Source organism: Leuciscus leuciscus (genome assembly GCF_965113295.1).
Source record: "Leuciscus leuciscus genome assembly, chromosome: 9".
Classification (NCBI taxonomy): Eukaryota; Metazoa; Chordata; class Actinopteri; order Cypriniformes; family Leuciscidae; genus Leuciscus; species Leuciscus leuciscus.
This window is the reverse complement of record NC_138733.1, coordinates 17719029-17736918: the sequence shown is the minus strand read 5'-3', so window position 1 is coordinate 17736918 and position 17890 is coordinate 17719029. Positions and strand designations below refer to the sequence as shown.

General features: G+C 34.9%; 3 protein-coding genes across 3 annotated transcripts; 1 reads left to right on the top strand and 2 right to left on the bottom strand.

Annotated features, from left to right (window-relative positions):
• The first annotated feature begins 47 nt into the window (after positions 1–47).
• On the top strand, positions 48–2360 carry thyn1 (thymocyte nuclear protein 1). The gene is made up of 7 exons (XM_082179576.1): positions 48–251; positions 346–539; positions 1195–1263; positions 1340–1432; positions 1522–1617; positions 1699–1849; positions 2171–2360. Exons 1-7 carry the CDS (start codon positions 203–205, stop codon positions 2215–2217), a joined length of 699 nt encoding a protein of 232 aa, XP_082035702.1. The 5' UTR covers positions 48–202; the 3' UTR covers positions 2218–2360.
• A 108-nt stretch (positions 2361–2468) lies between these two features.
• vps26b (VPS26, retromer complex component B) lies at positions 2469–6313 on the bottom strand. Its single transcript, XM_082179574.1, has 6 exons — positions 5831–6313; positions 5592–5748; positions 5233–5397; positions 3868–4043; positions 3595–3737; positions 2469–3508 (listed from the first exon to the last, which is right to left on the bottom strand). Exons 1-6 carry the CDS (start codon positions 6051–6053, stop codon positions 3377–3379), a joined length of 996 nt encoding a protein of 331 aa, XP_082035700.1. The 5' UTR covers positions 6054–6313; the 3' UTR covers positions 2469–3376.
• Positions 6314–6460: 147 nt separating this feature from the next.
• jam3a (junctional adhesion molecule 3a) lies at positions 6461–17890 on the bottom strand. Its single transcript, XM_082179575.1, has 9 exons — positions 17733–17890; positions 14727–14795; positions 14530–14643; positions 14275–14427; positions 11369–11571; positions 9795–9894; positions 9402–9531; positions 9217–9268; positions 6461–8859 (listed from the first exon to the last, which is right to left on the bottom strand). The coding sequence occupies exons 1-9, from the start codon at positions 17779–17781 to the stop codon at positions 8824–8826; spliced, it is 906 nt and encodes a 301-aa protein (XP_082035701.1). The 5' UTR covers positions 17782–17890; the 3' UTR covers positions 6461–8823.

The window sequence follows — 17890 nt, the reverse complement described above, 5'->3', positions numbered from 1 at the left end:
TTAGAAAGTTATTCAATTTAAGTTGCAATCAGTTTTAATAGTTATTAAGGATCTCTTTTTATACCCCGCATTCTGAGTTGGGGTTTAAATAAAAGCAGACTAAATCCCAACCCAGTTATGATTCTCCAGACCGCATGCGGTCTGCCAAGGCGCTGTTTTATCACGAGTGCTTGTGTTTCCTCGCTCGCATTGCAAGTGAAACATGCCACCCAAGAAAACAACACGAAGCAGCGCCAAATCTAATAAACACTGTAAGTAATCTGCTTAATGTAAGGGTTGCATCGTTTTATAGTTTTATGCGAGACAAGTCTTTACTTTAAATAATTAATTGCTACATTGTTTTAGCTGATGCAGACGCCCAACACAATAAGGAGTCTGATGGTGTTGCACAACTCAAAACTGGCAAAAGAAAAAGGTCAGCAGCAGTAAAAAATGATGTGGAGAAAAATAAAAATGATGACGCATGCAAAGCATCTTACAACCACTGGCTGATGAAGTCTGAACCTGAGAGTCGAATTGAAAATGGAGTGGACGTGAAGGTAAATCTCTCATTATTAAGGTACAATTTAGTACTACTACTACTAAACTACAATTTAGTACTACTACTATTATTAGTAGTAGTAACTCCAACAATAACAATACAACATTACAGAGAACTACAGAAATCTTGACTTTCCTATCATAATTATGACATTAAAAGGTCATAATTTGAGAGAAAATCTCGACTTTTAACTTATAATTATGACCATCTCATAATTTAGACTTTCTATCAAAATTATGATTTAGTATGTCATATTTTGATGCCATAATTAGGGCATATGACTTATCTCCTTATGACCTAGTATCTCATTTCTACTTTTTATGTCGGTTCTAAACATGATACTGATCTCATAATACAGCACTCTATACAATGCCATACATATTGTTGCATTTTTGCATTGTGACCATGATTGACATACGATATTGTGAAAAATGATTTTTTTTTCTTATGTAGTGGAAGTGTACAATTTAGAAAAAAAAGAGAGAAAAAAATCAGTAATGAGGGATATTTTAAATGTCTTTTTTTGATTGGAAGATACTTTTTTTTAAAGTTATGTTAATAGGTGAATGTAAACCTAATTAAACAACTCAGATGTGAAGTGGTGCTAGCCTATAACTTAACATAACATAACATCTTGTCAACTCCAACTACAGTTTGGAATTGAGGACCTAAAAGCCCTTCCCAATCAAACGGGATGCTGGGATGGAGTGAGGAACTATCAGGTAGACTGATTTAATATTATGTTTATCAAGAAGCACATGCAGAACGATCACTTCAGCTGAAGACTTTTCCCCTCAGGCACGTAATTTCATGAGAGATATGAAGGTGGGCCAGCAGGCTTTCTTTTACCACAGTAACTGCAAAGAGCCAGGTATCGCTGGCCTCATGAAGGTGAGTCACCAGTCCAATGGAAGCTTAACATTTTTACCACATACATAATAACAGTGAGTGAGAATAATTTTATGAATTATTTCTTATAGATCGTAAAGGAGGCTTATGTAGACCATACGCAGTTTGACAAGAAAGATGTTCATTACGACCCCTCCAGCAAAGCAGACAACCCTAAATGGAGTATGGTGTGTCTTTACACAAACCACAAAAAGACATAATATTTCTATTTTTGCCATAAAAACTGACCACTGATTATCTCGGTAAAGGTGGATGTTCAGTTTGAAAGGATGACCAAGCGTTTCATCTCTCTGGCTGAGCTGAAGAAATATCACTTGCAACATAAAGCTAAGGGTGGCCCTCTGAAAGATATGGCCCTCTTCACCAGGGCCAGACTATCAGTTCAGCCCCTCACTGCAGGTTACTTATATTATATTTAATACACACCAAACCAGCTGATTTATTGTTATGCATAAGTAAAACACTGCTTATTCTCATTTTCATGTTGTGTAGCATTGTTTAAAATGTGATTATAAATGTAAAATACATTTAATTGTAACAATTAAAAAATAACAATATAATAATCTTAAATATAACTTTGAGCTAAACATAAATTATAAATATTAAATCCACATTATAAAAAAATATATATTTCCAGCTGTTCAAATATATGTATTTAGTAAAAAGTAGCTTTAATATAATTGTTAGCTTATGATTAATGTAATTTTGTTTTATTTTCAGAGGAATTTGACTTTGTCCTGAGTTTGGAGAATGAAGATCCAATATGAAGATCGTCATGAAAGTTTCCTCCCATCTTACGATTCTCTCTTCTTTAAAACTTGAAGTTTTATAGTCAGTTATTTCTTTATGTAACCTATTTTGATGTGATCAAATGAGTAAATAAAACATTCCAAGTATTTTGTTATTAAAATGTGTGCTTTTGCATCCTTCAGACCACTTCATAATACAGATTTCGCTTCAGTTTTGAGAGGTCACTTATCAGTTTATTTAAATTTTGAAGAAAAAAAGGGAAATCATCTTGAATGCAGAGGTTAGTCAATTTTATTACAATATGGCTGATCAAATGAGCCTTTTGCAGAAGGTTTTTTTTTTCACGATTAATAGTCATACCTTATTACCTGAACAGCTAATATGCCATTAAACAAATATTTAGTAATAGAATAACATCCACATGTAAGAATAGAAAAGTCACTTTAAAAATGCGTAGCAAACAATCACATAAAGAATTTTCTCTATTCCAGCATTTAAATGCACTGTTGAGAATACTGGAACTGTGCTGCCGTGATGATAATTGATTCATTTTAATAGGAAATAAACACTTAAGATGATAGATCAAAAGATTTTTAGACAATAAAAGTATTCATGAAAAAGACAAAAGGCATCGCCTTGCATAAGTTAGTTGACAAGATGTTCCCTTGTTACACATTTCTATGGAGGTCTTCATTCGTAAAACCCTAAATGACAGAATAATACTGTGCAGAACTCTATGAAAAGTACATGAAGCGCTAGATTTATAACACAAAAGATCACAGTAAATCTCATTTTGGGCTCGATTAATAGCACAAAGTATAGACTTTTCAGTGCACTAGACTTGAGCATAACAAGAGGAATGTATTGAGGCTCACAAATCAGAACAGAGTAGAATGAAAACAGTGGCCGACACGTGAAAAGATCGATTCTGGCATTTCAAAGCCGTTGGTCACTATTGTGTAAAGAAAATGTACGCAGTATTGGAAAGAGAAATAAAAAAATAATTTTGTAATCTATACACATTTAAGTAGTTAGACTGCTTTTTACAAGCTTGATTCTCATTTTTGTTCTCAGCAAACGTCACCCGTCACATTAATTCCTTCGAGACTTATAAAACATTATTTGGACGTAACAAGGTTCGTTTGAACTGTTGAGGGAACGCACATCGTCTTGCGTTTAATTATTCTCCTCTTTGGCTTGTGCTGGTGCAGTTTCAGTGTATGATCCTTCGAACCTCTGGGCGGCAATGGTGGCCTGTTGGGACATACTTCTCCTCACAATATCTCCTTTCCTCCAGAGTGTGATCTCCTATTGGGAATTAAATCATATTTTACTCATGCTTCAAGACGGATGGAAGAAATATGTAATATGTTCCATTATGTGTAATCCCAGACCTGTTGTTTGAAGTATCGTCGCTCTTCTTCATCTATAAGCACTAGGTTCAGGTAGTAGCGCACAGAGAACTTCTTGTTGACGTCCCTCATGGTGGGGGTCATCTCGTATCCAGCGAGAAATAAGCGGATGGGGATCGACTCACCTGGAAAGAATAACGGAGCAAAGCCATAACCTTGTTAAGTGTGTAAAATTGTAAAAGTGTTAGAATAGAAGCCACAAAAAGATGACTATATATCATCATAATGTAATACAGATCAAGACTTAGGCTTTACCTCTCACCGGTGCCCCATCCATGATCTCATATTTGGCGATGGTGTCATTTTCGTGGTACACACTGGGTCCTGTTCCAGTTGTTTCCCGTTTTATTATATCGATTTCCATGTGCTTAATCTTTATCCTCACTAGAAGGAAGTAAATCTTTCCCACGATAACATCCCTCAGATGGTACCTAAACAGGACAGATTTGGAAAATGGAACTGGAACAGACTGGAACATTCACTTTCATTTTCAGTGAAAAAATTACTCATTTCTGTACATATTCATTAAATAAAAGACGAAATGATATTTTGAATAAAAATAGCCCCTTTATGACAATATTCTTTTGCATTGAGACTTAAGCATATATTACAAGCTTAATTTGAATCTTTATTTATTTATTAAGCACATATTACAAGCTTTATTTTGATCCTCTTGTGCTTTTGACACAAAATTTTAAACTTGGTAAAGGTTTTAGCATGTGCTATGCAAACAAAAAAATCATGGACAAAAAGGTTAAATGGTCCTGAAAAAAATTGTCACACTTGTAATGTTCGCAGTCCATAATTACACATTGGAAATGAATGGGAGACGAATTGTATCTAGTGGAAACGTTTGGTACTGCGCACAAACAAATTCTTACTGAAAGCTCATTTTCTGAGATATTAACCTCAAATTTGGAGCAAAACTTGTTTAGATTTATGGCTTTGGTTTTCTCACAGTTTTAGAGTAAAACATGTTTGGCAAAATATATATTTCATAATTTTGCTCTGCATTTTTCATTATACCGGTAACATTTTTTAACTTCAGCAATAATCTGCCACGTGTCTTCTTTAAAAAGAGACCAAACTTAAGTCTACGCTCCAAAGCATTCAAGATTTGCGACAGTTTAAGTAATTAAATGTTCAGGTCTATGCTCAAAAAGTGATTAACACGTAATAAATGGATCATAACTATTCCATAAATATAATTTAGTACCATCAAATCCCCTAAAAATACAAAATATTAAATAAACAAATTATCGAACTAAAATGTTATTGAAATAATTGAATATGTTTGACCGCCACACGAGCAGCACCAGAGGGTTAATTACTTGACTAAATATAATAAAAATAAATAAAAATATATAATTATATTATGAAGCTCATATATTATTCTTTTACAAAATACTAAATTCAGTTGTAAATGATATCATAAAATGTGCTATATATAATATAAAGCATTGTGCAAGCTTGCTTTTCAATGTTTTAAAAATATATATAATTATTAAAATTACATCATATATATATATATAAAAAATGTTAGGGGTTAATTATGTGAAACACTGCGATTCATCCAAAATGTTTTAACTTATGTTAATGTTATTCAGCATGGAAACTTACTTGGATTTGTTGTATTCAAACTCAATATGGAGACAATCTTCAATCCCAACTTCCATCTTGATGGAGGAGTTGAGCTCTGGGTATGAGGACAGCGTCTGCACTACAATATCCATCTCTTTACTGATATCATTGAGTCTTCTGCTGATTGTCGCTCGCAGAAAGTATCTAAAAACAGAACCAAGAAATTCAAGTATATTTTGTTTCTCCAAAATGGACACTACACACTGTACATTCAGATTCATACTGTAGTGTATGTAATATTTCCCCAAATGTTCTGTGTTTACTGTCATGTTTACAGTTTCACCAAAGAGTTTCTGATAGATTAGTAACTTTAGAAAAGAAGGAATTAACAGATTTACCTTAGTTTGACATTCTGGCCAGTGTAAGATTCATAGGGCTTTTCCACATGGGTGAACTCAAAGTCAAAGGTCTGAGACTGTGAAAGCTCACCAGGTCGAGCAAGATCCTTCACTAGTGACACAAACTCATGGTGGTTCCCTCTGTCATAGTACAGCTCTGTGAATCACACGACATGTTGGCATAATGTATAACACTAGGAACTGTTTCTAAACGTCCATTCACAGACCGACAAACTCACCAATCTGCCCGACAAACTCGATTTTGATCCCATAGTGCTCAAGCCTCTTTCCAGGAGTTTTGAGAGTCACGTTAACTTTCCCACTTACAGTCTCACCGTCATAGAAGAGGAAATATTTGTCCTTTTTCCCATCTTCAGTTTTGTGCTCAGCTTTCTTCCTGGTCTCGGCGTCATTCAACACGATGTCGATGTCGGCGGTCTGTCCGAAGCCGAAGAAGCTCATGTCTGATGGACGTTTGCTGTCACTGCTGTTCGATCATAGATCACCTGATTGATTGACAGCTGGGCTCAGCTACAGGTGGCTGTGCGATTCTCTATCGCTCTGATACCTTTTACCAAGTAGCCTTCAAAAACAAGTGCATGCGCTATTTTGTTGTTTAATATTCGCGATTAAATCGAAATATCAATATTTTGCGCTCGAAACCAGACGCATATTTCTGCCCGAGTCGATTATAGTAGCTCAATTCACGCAGGACAAGCAGTGAGGAAGGATATCTGGCCATAAAACAACTCCCGCACTTCCTGGCGGTTCCTCTAGGTGTAATTTCAAAATAAAAGTTTGGATTTATTTCAGAATAAAAGCTTTTTAATAGCAGTTCTGGGATTGGAAAACAACAAGGATGAGATTAATTAATATAAGTTTTTCTTTATTATTAAATAACAATAATAAAAGGGAACTGATTACATGACCACATGAACTGTATACATACATGGTCACTTCCTTTAACTGTACCTGAGAATATTATAATCTAAGCATTATATAATGGATTAAGTATTGATAGTACAATAGTGTAGTGGCATAGAGAATTAAACATCTCAGTGATAATGCTATTCAAATGGCATTTCATCTCTAATAATGTCTTCATTTCACATCACACAAACCACACATTACAAAATAATTGGACAACAGTTTAACATGTGACAATTTTTCTTGTAATACACTGCAAAAAAAAAAAAAAATCTTAATCAGTATTTCTCGTTTTACATCTAAACATACTTAAAACAATTATGAATTTACTTGACAAGCAAAACTGTGCAAGACTTGTTTTCCTGAATTCTGTTTATTTTTATTTTGCAATTTGCAAATAATTCTTGGCTTTTTTATGCATAAACTTGCAATTCATGTTTAAAACAAGAAAAGACATTTTGCCAATGACAATAAAAAAAATAAAAAAACATTTAAAAAATACTGGTTAAGAAAATTATTATTTTTATTTTTGCAGTGTAACTTTAAATAGTAAGGATATACATTCAACATCTAACCATTGCTGGAATGTCAGATAATTCATTCTATGTTGGTTTTTTTTATAGTAAATTCAAATACAGAATTATTTGGAAACATGTGGCTGAGCATCACCTGGGTTTATTATTGACTGCGTAACAACACTAAATCAGATTCTGTCTGCCCATTGACTGGCACCCAATAGTATGAATAGGTAAACAATTGTATAATACTGTGCTTAAAAATAAATAAAAAAAAACAACAAAAAAAACAGGTACATTGAAATGTTTTCCATCAAACATTTTGAATAATTCGATAAGAGGTACTGTCATTACATTTGTTTACATATTGGAATATACCGTATCTGGCACCAATCAGTTCTGATAGGACAGGTAAATTTGCATAGGCATATCTATTATATTTGCCTATTCATTAAATTAGACTCTTTTATTAAATTCAGCTGCATCACATATAAAGTACAATTACAGAACCCAGGCTCTCTTTTTCATTTGTTTTCCTATAAATGGTCTGTTGTTTTTGACAGTGGGACATGCCATGAGGAAGACTATATATTGTCATAGTGCGTCAAATTACTTATAAAAAGTGGAAGAAAGATGAAAATAATGAGTTTATTTCTTGTTCATCAAGCTAAGTTCCACTGCGAGTATTTAAAAACAAAGTAAATTTGATGGTCCAATTGCTACATTTTAAAAATCAAAATAAAAGGATAGACAATGTTGATTGCTTCCACATAATCATTTTTATTCATGTGACACGGCCCACAGTCTATCTAACTACTACTCTGAAGAAGTGAACTACAATGTATGCAGATATTATAAATAGATTAAAACAAGAACACAAAAAAAGTCAGAAAACCTGGACAATATGTCCAAAACGTATAAAACAATTATAAAGTATTGAAGGTCACTTAAACACAGAAATGGCACTCTGAAAAAAACACAAGTGCATAATCTGTATCTAGAGGAATATTTCAAAAATGAAACCAAGTAAAATTAATCATCTTTCACAACTAAGTCTACTGACTTTACGGAGATGTTTGGTCAAATCTCAAACTAAAATGCTACAAATGTATAGTTCATGAACTAAATAACTACTACTAAAACACTAACACATAAAATCCTCTTATCAAAAGTGACCCAGATAAAACAGTCTTGGCATGGCATTGTACACATTTACACTGACAGGGTTCTTCACATAGTCGCACGCTATATTTCCAGTGGGAAATAAAATATTTACCTTGAATTCTTGCACTGGTATTTTGTGTTGACTACTCTGGGGCAAAAATACAGCAGCACCTGGATGCAATTTAGGCCTTGCTACCATAACAAAAAATAAATAAATTAGCCTCATTTCAAGTCTGTCACTGACATTCAAAAATTCACAAGTATTTGGAAAGACTCAAAAAACTCATCTTTAAGTTCAGTCCTTTTTGATTCACTGAAACAATGCTTTTTTTTACTTGACAAGATGCATGTAGAAGCTATAAATCTGAGCACTGATCAGTTGAAAATGTAATTTTTATATATAAACTGTGGAGTTTTAAGTAAAACTGTGTTCGATTCCTGTTTGTTTAAATCAAAAGGATGGGAGTAAAAATTCCCTGTTTAACACAGTAGTTTTCGTTTTTGTAATAACTTTGGCAAGCCATGAAGCTCAAGTCGCACCTCTGCATAAAATGCACAGTTTGACAGTTCAGAGGTCGGCTCACAGGGCCTTCACAGCTGAAGCGCTCGTCTCCTCATCTTTGATTTTATATGACAAAAGAGGACTTGTGGCGGAAATGTCCCTGAGAAAAAACAGTGATAGGAAAAACAGTGAGCAAACAAAGGATTTGTAGTTAAAACGTAGCACTACATAAATCCAGTCGAATATTTTTTTCCATGTAGAGATTTTACTGAGAGATTATTTTGAGGATTGCACTAATACCACTTTGAGCTTTGCTTCCATTAATAAAAACTAAATATCTGCAGTGAGAGAAACGCTGCAGTGTAATCTGAGAAGATAAACCACCAAATCTTGGATGATATTCCATCCATCCTTGTAAGAACACTGCAAAGTGTTGAGTACAGCCTCTAAACATGCACTAATGCATGAAAATGATCTCTGTGGTGATTTATTATGTCACAAATCCACAAGGACTCACCTCATCTGGACTGGTGTAGTCCATCCTATTGTCATGTTGGGGTACTTTGTAACTGTATGAAACAGAGCATTGTAATCTTAGCAAAAGTGTATGAAATGCCAGATCACATCAGATGACGCATGATCTTTCTAGTGCACTTATAGTGAAATTGGTGCATTCATTTTGTGGTTATGGGTTTTACTCACTTGGTTTCCCTGTGATCCTTGCAGGAACATAAGCCACTTTTCTGAATTTGACAGATTCCCACAATGACAAAACAAAATGCTGCCACTCCACCTAACACCTTCAGGAAAATCCCCACAATGTCCACATCATCTAGAAAGAAATTATGTGTTTGAATAGCTCACCCAAAAAAAATACTAGCACTATATTCAATGCCTTCTGCTAATTTTTTATACTTTTATATTTTGTGTACACTTGGTGTTTTTTGGAGCTTGATAGATATAGTCAAAATGAACTGTCAGTGTATGGAAAAGAGATGAGTAGTGAGTTGTGCTATTGTGAATAAATAATTGTACTATTAAAAGCTCAATCACTAGTGCAACTATTGAGCAGCATATTTAAAGGGCCACACTTACACACTTCCATGGGCTGTGGACTGCATTTTGACCACCCTGCCTCATTTCTGGCCTGGCAATAATATTCACCCGCATCCTCTTTCTTCACCGACCGGAATTTCTGTGGATCAAATGTAAGTCATATTATTAGCAAAAGCACAGTTAATGTAAAAACAAGTAAAATACAACATAATCGTAAAAAAAGAAAAAAGAAAAACTATAAAAAATATGTGATGATTTGCTGATTAGCCATAAAAAAACAGTTAACCCCAAAACTTAGTTACCCTAAGCCTCTTGTATTTATTGAAAAAATATTTGTTTTAAATGTATTCATTGCATTTTATTTTTATTATTTTATTTAAAGCCAAAGTTTTTTTCAGTATTAAATTACTTTCGCCTACCCCAGTTTGGTGCTTTAAAGGGTTAGTTCACCCAAAAATGAAAATTCTGTCAGTAATTACTCACCCTCATGTTGTTCCAACCCCGTAAGACCTTCGTTCATCTTCGGAACACAAATTAAGATATTTTTGATTAAATCTGAGAGCTGTCTCACTCCTCCATAGGCTTCTAAGACACTATAACTTGCTGGCCCAGAAAATGCATTAAAGACATCGTTAATATAGTCCAAGTGACTCCAGTGGCTCAATCTTAAGTTTATAAAGCGACGAGAATACTTTTTGTGCGCAAAAAAAAATAAAAAAATAACGACTTTATTCCACTATTCATTTCCTTCTCTCTGGGCCTGGAGTTAGTTCACGTAGTGTAACTGCGTAGCGCTTCTGTGTTGCACGTCACACACATGACCAGCGTCGGCCAATAGTGTGAGGTACAACACAGACACGCTGCGCTAAAACACTACGTGAACTAACTCGAGGCCCAGAGAGAAGGAAATGAATAGTGGAATAAAGTCGTTATTTTTTTTGCGCACAAAAAGTATTCTCGTCGCTTTATAAACTTAAGATTGAGCCACTGTAGTCACTTGGACTATATTAACGATGTCTTCAATGCATTTTCTGGGCCAGCAAGTTATAGTGTCTTAGAAGCCTATGGAGGAGTGATCCAGCTCTCAGATTTAATAAAAAATATCTTAATTTGTGTTCCGAAGATGAACGAAGGTCTTACGGGGTTGGAACAACATGAGGGTGAGTAATTACTGACAGAATTTTCATTTTTGGGTGAACTAACCCTTTAATAAAATCAGCCTGTAAATGACTAACATTCATTTTAAGTTTATTTAAAGGCTCATGACTTGAGAAATCAAATTTGCCTTGACCTTTTGAAACATAAGAGGTCTTTGTACTGTTAAAACATCCTGCAAGTTTCATAGCATAAAACCTCCTCATTACAAACAAAGCATTTATTTAATCAAGCTCCAAAAAAGGCTCGTTTGGATATTGTGTGATCTGTAATGTCACACAGGCAAATAATTGGGGACTGGACTATCTGTTTTGAAGGGGAAGTGCTCCAGAAAACGATGTGAAATCAATCATTATATTTGCAATCCCTTTTGGTGGCACAGAGCGTAATCCAAGCCTCTGTTTTTGAAAAAGAAAATAGGAGGTGTTTTTGTTAGCAAGATAGCACAAAACACTTACCAGCGAACCAGTCTCAGTGTTCATGGTGTATGTAGAATTGTAGAACTTGCTGCTGGTTTTTGGGTCCTCTGGCAGCTCCTCGTTGTTTTTGAACCACTGGTACAGTGACTGCGGAAAGCCTTCGTTCTCAATGCAGTGCAGTTCAGTGCTTGAACCCACTGTAACAGCCTCTGGCACACTACACCTGGGCATCACTGGCTTCACTGCAACACATCCACAGCAAAGCAGCAGCTTTTTTCCATTTTTCATTACTAAAACCCTTTCCCAAAACAAAAAATGGAAGAGACAATAGCTAAAAGTGGCACTAACTTTCTGCCATTTTTTCTTGTTTTCTGCAATAATCCAAAAGCCAATGGAAAATCCTATTGGGGTTTTCTCTGGAGGTACCAGGGTTATGCTAACTTTTCAGTTGGCCTACAAATATACATCATCACTGCAGCACCCTATAGTGACATACATCAGAGTGAAATGGATTATCACAAAAAAGGCAAAAAATGTCAAATGTAGCGTGGGGACTTGAATCGGTTGTTGATTGGATTTTTTAAGATGTGGCCAATGCTATCAAAAATGGAGGCAGATGAACATGAGACTGCAGAGGTGGAGTTTAAGCGAACTAAATGATTGGAGAAGTCCTTCATATGGCAACTTAGATGTTTTCACCAGAAAAATCCAGTTATTTATTATCTATATTTTACCTCTTGGTCATATTTTTTGCACTTATGGCAGCAACTTTAACCCCTTTAGGTTCAAAGGTTCACCTCACATTAAAACAACACTCTTACTTGATCTGGACAAACTGAGTATCATTAGAAAGATTATAGATTCCAACTTCAATATTTGACCACTGTTTATGATAAAACTAGGCTGCAGTAAAGGTGATGATACACAGGGCAACTTTTTGAGCAATGTTGCTGGGCAATGTTGCTGTCAACGGGCAACCAGATGAGACACAGGGCCCACGACCGATCTAAATTATCCAGATAGAAATGTATTGCCCATTTTCAATGGGAAAGTGCCCAAGCAACAATCGCTCTGCGGGATTGCTCAAAAAGTTGCCCTGTGTATCATCACCTTAACATTCATTTCTAAATTTATGTCAGGAGTGCGAAATAATCGATCTGTAATTTTTATATTTTTGAATAGAATATCAAAACGAATATGAATTTTCTCTCATCTGCTCCGGTTTATTTGTGTTTACATAGATAGGGTTCTTTTGGTTCTAGGAGCTTTTAATTGTGCAGCACCAAAATGATGGAATTGTTTGATTTTTATGTTTGTGTTTTGTATTGCTTTGTATTTTATTGCTTTGTTATTACGCTGTAAGGTGACCTTGAGTACCTTGAAAGGCGCCTATAAATAAAAGGTATTATTATATTATTATTATGAGGTAAAAAAAAACTAAGCATGGATGAATTGTTCACAATAAGATCTATAATATGCATTTAGAAAGTAGTTAAGGTGAGTTTTCATTTCATGTAGGGCTGGGCGATATGGGCCAAAAGTCATATCGCAATATATTTAGGCTGAATATCGATATACGATATATATCCCGATATTTTTTTCCGCAAAGTGAGAGAAAATGTTCAAAGTCAAAGCCAAATATGACGTCACAAATAGTTTTATTGAAACCAACTATTTCAGTGAACAGTTGCAAAATCAAATGAATAAATAATAAACAGGTTTCTTCACCTAAGTTGGGGCTGCACTATTACGAGAAAAATCATAATTGCCAATTATTTCCTTCGAATTGTAATTGTGATTTATTAATTATGATTATCAAAGTTTACATTCAATATATATAGGCTATAAACAAATTTGTGTAAACATGTTATAATTTGCCTACATATACATATATATATATATATATATAACATAAATTGTAAGAATATGACTAATAGTAAAGACTAGTACTAATAAATAAACATTAGGACTATGTTAAAGTTATTAAATGGCAGTCCCAAACTAGTTTTTGTTAATACAATGTTGGTATGAGCCACTACAGTCATTTAAAAATATAAAAAATAACACAAAGAAAAATAGTGGCATTTTGGGGTTAATATGGAAAGGACAGTTACCATGGTGAATACACAATATTAACAATAACTGTTAATGAAACATGGAAACTGCTCCTGGTGAATAGAATGAAAATCATACCTGCATTACTTTTATTTCGTGTAATTTACAACGTAACGGCGTTGCATGCTCGTAGTTTCTTTTGCACTTGATCAGTGAGGCGATACAGCGCGCGCGCCGTCGCATTTGCGCGTGCAATTGAAGAGTGTGCGCTACGAGAACAGGATAACGGCTGACAGGACAAGAAAGTCAGTTTCTCTGAGGTGAAAAAACTTTATTTCAGCGTACACTTATGTCACTGCCTGGCAGTTCCTATTGTGCTGGGTTTTCTGAAGTAGTCATGATTCGCCTCTCATAACATAACATGCTCTAAACACGCACGCAGAGTGGAAAAGGAGGCGCGGGGAGCAAGGATCACGGCGCAAATTTGAACTATATCGATATATGCGATATGGTCTAATTCCATATCGCATTTCAAAAATATATCGATATATTTTTTATTTCGATATATCGCCCAGCCCTAATTTCATGCCAACTTTAAATAAGGTTTAAGAAAGCTGAAGAACGAAAGCAGCATTCACATTAAACCTAATGCTACATGGCATTAAATTCACTCTCAGTTTTATGTTCCAAACAGCAAGACCGTGATTATAATCTGAGACATCTGAGGAATCGTTTTAATCAGCTCAACGGATTCATCTTGCCTTCAAGTCCACTGAAACCTCTTTGTCCGGATAGTCCAATCATTGTTCTTACGTGGCACTTCAATGTAAAATCACTTAGAACTATATCCATGGATTAAAACTTGAATGTTAAACCTATTCCAACAGTACCTCTAACAGCGAGACTGATAAGTATTTCATCAAAGGGCTTCTGGTCATCGATGGCCGCCACCTCACAGCGATACTGTGCTGTATCTGATCTGCTAGTGTTCAGGATCAGAAGGTTTGCAGGCTCTCTCAGCAAAGCCCTGTGCTCCAAGTCACCTGAGAACATAACGCAGCTTAGTTCAGTTTAACTTAGCTTATAGAAGGGTTAAATACTGTCAACAACTAAATTATGGCATTTTCTGAGAGAAGGAATGTTACCTGAAATTTTATTTTGGAAATACACATAGCTGGGTACACCGTTTTTAATTTTCTTCCATTCAATTCTGGGATTGTTTGTAGAAATGGACTCTATCAAGCAGGTCAATTCAATCGCTTTAAAGAAACAAGATATATATGATCAATTTATGCACACATTAATGATGTAATCTAATTAAACAGCATCATATGAGACTTACAATCAAATTCATTTGCCCACACAGATTTTTCAGTTGTTCGGAGTATTACAGCAAAAGCTGTACTGTTACCTGCAACAGAAAAAAAAAAGTCTGTCAATAACTTTCTTTAAAAAAACAGCTGCTAAAAATGTTTAATAATCTTAATTATTATGTATTTCAAAGATAGTTGATGTCATCGAAGAAAAAAATCTTCTGAATTTCAACAAAGGGGGACTGACTTTCTGTGGATCATCTTTTCAACTTTTTGTAATGTTTATGGAAATCATAATGGAAGAATAAACTTTGTAAGTATCTTGGGGAAAATGTACCCAGAGCTGAACAAATTTCTGTTAAAAATACATGGACAGATTTAGAAGAGCCTGTGTGTTTTTTCAGTGTCAATCTGTCCGCACCAACTCAAAAAAAGACACACATTGTGACATAATGAAAAGGCAAATATGAAACAAACTATTTGGCAAAGCCTGACAGTCCCGGTAGACTTTGCTCATGAGAAAACAATTTGGGGTTTGGGGCATTTGCTATTTCTAGATGCATTTTCCACTTTCGCATAATCTCATGAAATCCACAGAATGTATTTACAGTGATCCATATGTGATAATCTGAGGCTTTAGCATCAGATTAAAATCTTGCCATATGGACTTCTGCAAAGCATGAGATAGTTACAGAAGCCAAACATCTGTGTCGTTTTATCATCACCTAGACTGTCAGCTCAAGGAATGTACATGCACATGGGGCAGTTCTGAATTCTGCCGCATTTAAAGAGGCACTTTATGGGAGACAAGAGCAAAGAATCATATTGCCACAGCTGGAGGACTTCAAGGTTTCCGGTGACGTCTCCAAGTCTGACTTTCCCATCGCATGATGCATCATGGTCTATTTTTACATCTGCTGTTGACATTTCCCGATCAGACAAGCAACATTATCCACCACTGAGAAGCATGCGTTGTTAGCAAGGTCCCTATTTACATCCAACAAAAGAATGTTTATGCATAAATATCAGATTTTTTTTTTCAGACAACAACTTTTAAGACTTGGGAAATCGAATATCATGTTGGAAGAGTAAGTGTATAAAACAAATCTACGCATTTTAAGATTCATTTAGTTTTGTTTTGATTGAATATACAGTATAATGCATATGTTGTAATGTTTGTTTTGTATCATAATGGGTTAATAAAAAAATTAATCTATGCAAAATAGTCATAATACATTTCTGCATTTCCATTCTAAACAACATCACCCTTTATAATAGTTGTGTTAATTATGATAGTTGTTTTAATTGGTTAATTAGCCTACTCCAGCAAGACAATAGCTGATTGTTGTAGCATTTCAAATGTGACATACTGTATAGGCTAACTAACTGACACAAAAGCGACCTAAAAAGAGACAGGAAAATAAGTGGGAGAGAAGGGGGTGGCGGTGTGATCTTTGACTTAAGACATTCTTTAACACATGACTGTTTACAAAAACTCTTCTCCACAGTTCTAACAGCACTTATTAATTTACAAAGACCCCGTCACTGGACAAAGTGAAAAATTAGGCTGAAGTTGAGCCCTTTTTTTTTTAAAGTAGTTTGGTATTCAGGGCACTTTGTCCAACAGTTGCAGCTTTGAGAATTCAAAGAGCAGATGAATGTAGCTACACCTCTTCACACATCACACATCTTACACAAAGGCACATTGTGCTGAGATGAATATGAAAAGATCTGGTTGAGTCCCATCTAAAATGTGACCTGCAATATCTCAACAAAATGCCAGCTACAGCAAAATAATTCAACAATAAATAATACAACAGAAGTGTGCTTAAATGTACTGACTGTGCACTTCAAATCTCGGTTACACTTTATTTAAAGTGTCCCTGTAACAGTGTAATAATATATAAGTACTGAGTAATATTAATTAACTACATATACCTACTATAGAGTTAGGGTTTGGTTTAGGGTTAGTTGCATGCAATTATGCCTAATTTGTAGTTATTACTATAGTAAATACATGTAACGTGTAACAAGGACACATTTAAATAAAGTGTTACCTAAATCTCATTTCATGTACTCAAAAGTACATTTTAAATCATTGTTTTAATAATCTTTTGTCGTGATTTAAACAGGTACACTTCGATGACATACTAACATATGTCTGACATACTACGGCTCATGTAAAGTACTTGTAGTGTTTATTCATTATTATATTTATAATAAATGTACTAAAATGCAACTTCACAATTACAGATGTGTAATTAATTACAAATACATTTAAATACATGACATACTTTAGGCCTACATGTTTCAAAAGAAATGAAATGACATTTTAGTTCACCATAAATACTTGTCATTCGGTAAAATTACATATAAAGATAAAGTCTTACTTAAGTATGTCAAAAAGCACTCTTACATTCAACTAATTGCATTTAATATAGGCTACATTTAAACTATAATACATTTTAATTTAATTGTAAGAACATGCTGTTGAGTATCTGAAAACATTTCCTTCAGATAGCACTTAATTGTTTTAAAGTATGTAATTTCCATAATAAGTACTCTTTATAAAAGTATGCTAAAGTGTACTTCTTTTCACCTCTAAATTAGGCTATAAACACAGAGACATCACACAAGATAATCACACATGAGAAGCATGCTGAGGAATACAAACTAGAGCTGTCTCAACGCTGCTACTTAAACACCATTCTTGAACATATGATGTTCATATTTGAACGCGCCCAAAAACGCTGTCAGAGGAGGCAGCTCATTGTGTTTTGAGATATATCCGTTGTATGTAATCCACTGCTGGGAGATATCAAACCAGTTACACCAATAGCGAATAAAACAGCCACCATACTAGAAGCCACGAACTGTGTTTACACTAAAATTGAGCGTGGCGGTAAATGGCTACTAACGGTAGTAAAGAAGCAGCAGCGGGGGTCTGCGCGAGATGCCATCACACGGATATACACGAACGCCTATTCAACAACAACTACTCACTCATTTACAGCAATTAAAGAAATATTACTCACACAGACAGGAAAGGAGCACCAAGAAAGGCGTTTCACGCCAGAACGCCATTTTGAGTCGATTATTTAACGTGCAAATTTAGCTTAGCTGTCCAGTCGAAGGGGTGGACAAGCTGGAGGATGCTGGCTGCCGCTGATGAGTTTCCATAGCTACAAGGACA

Coding starts and splice junctions, on each gene's coding strand:
- thyn1 (XM_082179576.1), top strand. CDS start 203: ATGCCACCCAAGAAAACAACACGAAGCAGCGCCAAATCTAATAAACAC. Junction 252..345: donor CGCCAAATCTAATAAACACT/GTAAGTAATCTG, acceptor ACATTGTTTTAG/CTGATGCAGACGCCCAACAC. Junction 1,433..1,521: donor GTATCGCTGGCCTCATGAAG/GTGAGTCACCAG, acceptor TATTTCTTATAG/ATCGTAAAGGAGGCTTATGT.
- vps26b (XM_082179574.1), bottom strand. CDS start 6,053: ATGAGCTTCTTCGGCTTCGGACAGACCGCCGACATCGACATCGTGTTG. Junction 5,398..5,591: donor GGCCAGAATGTCAAACTAAG/GTAAATCTGTTA, acceptor TTCTGTTTTTAG/ATACTTTCTGCGAGCGACAA. Junction 3,738..3,867: donor GGATGGGGCACCGGTGAGAG/GTAAAGCCTAAG, acceptor TATTCTTTCCAG/GTGAGTCGATCCCCATCCGC.
- jam3a (XM_082179575.1), bottom strand. CDS start 17,781: ATGGCGTTCTGGCGTGAAACGCCTTTCTTGGTGCTCCTTTCCTGTCTG. Junction 11,572..14,274: donor TATCAGTCTCGCTGTTAGAG/GTACTGTTGGAA, acceptor GATGTGTTGCAG/TGAAGCCAGTGATGCCCAGG. Junction 8,860..9,216: donor ACTACACCAGTCCAGATGAG/GTGAGTCCTTGT, acceptor GTTTTTTCTCAG/GGACATTTCCGCCACAAGTC.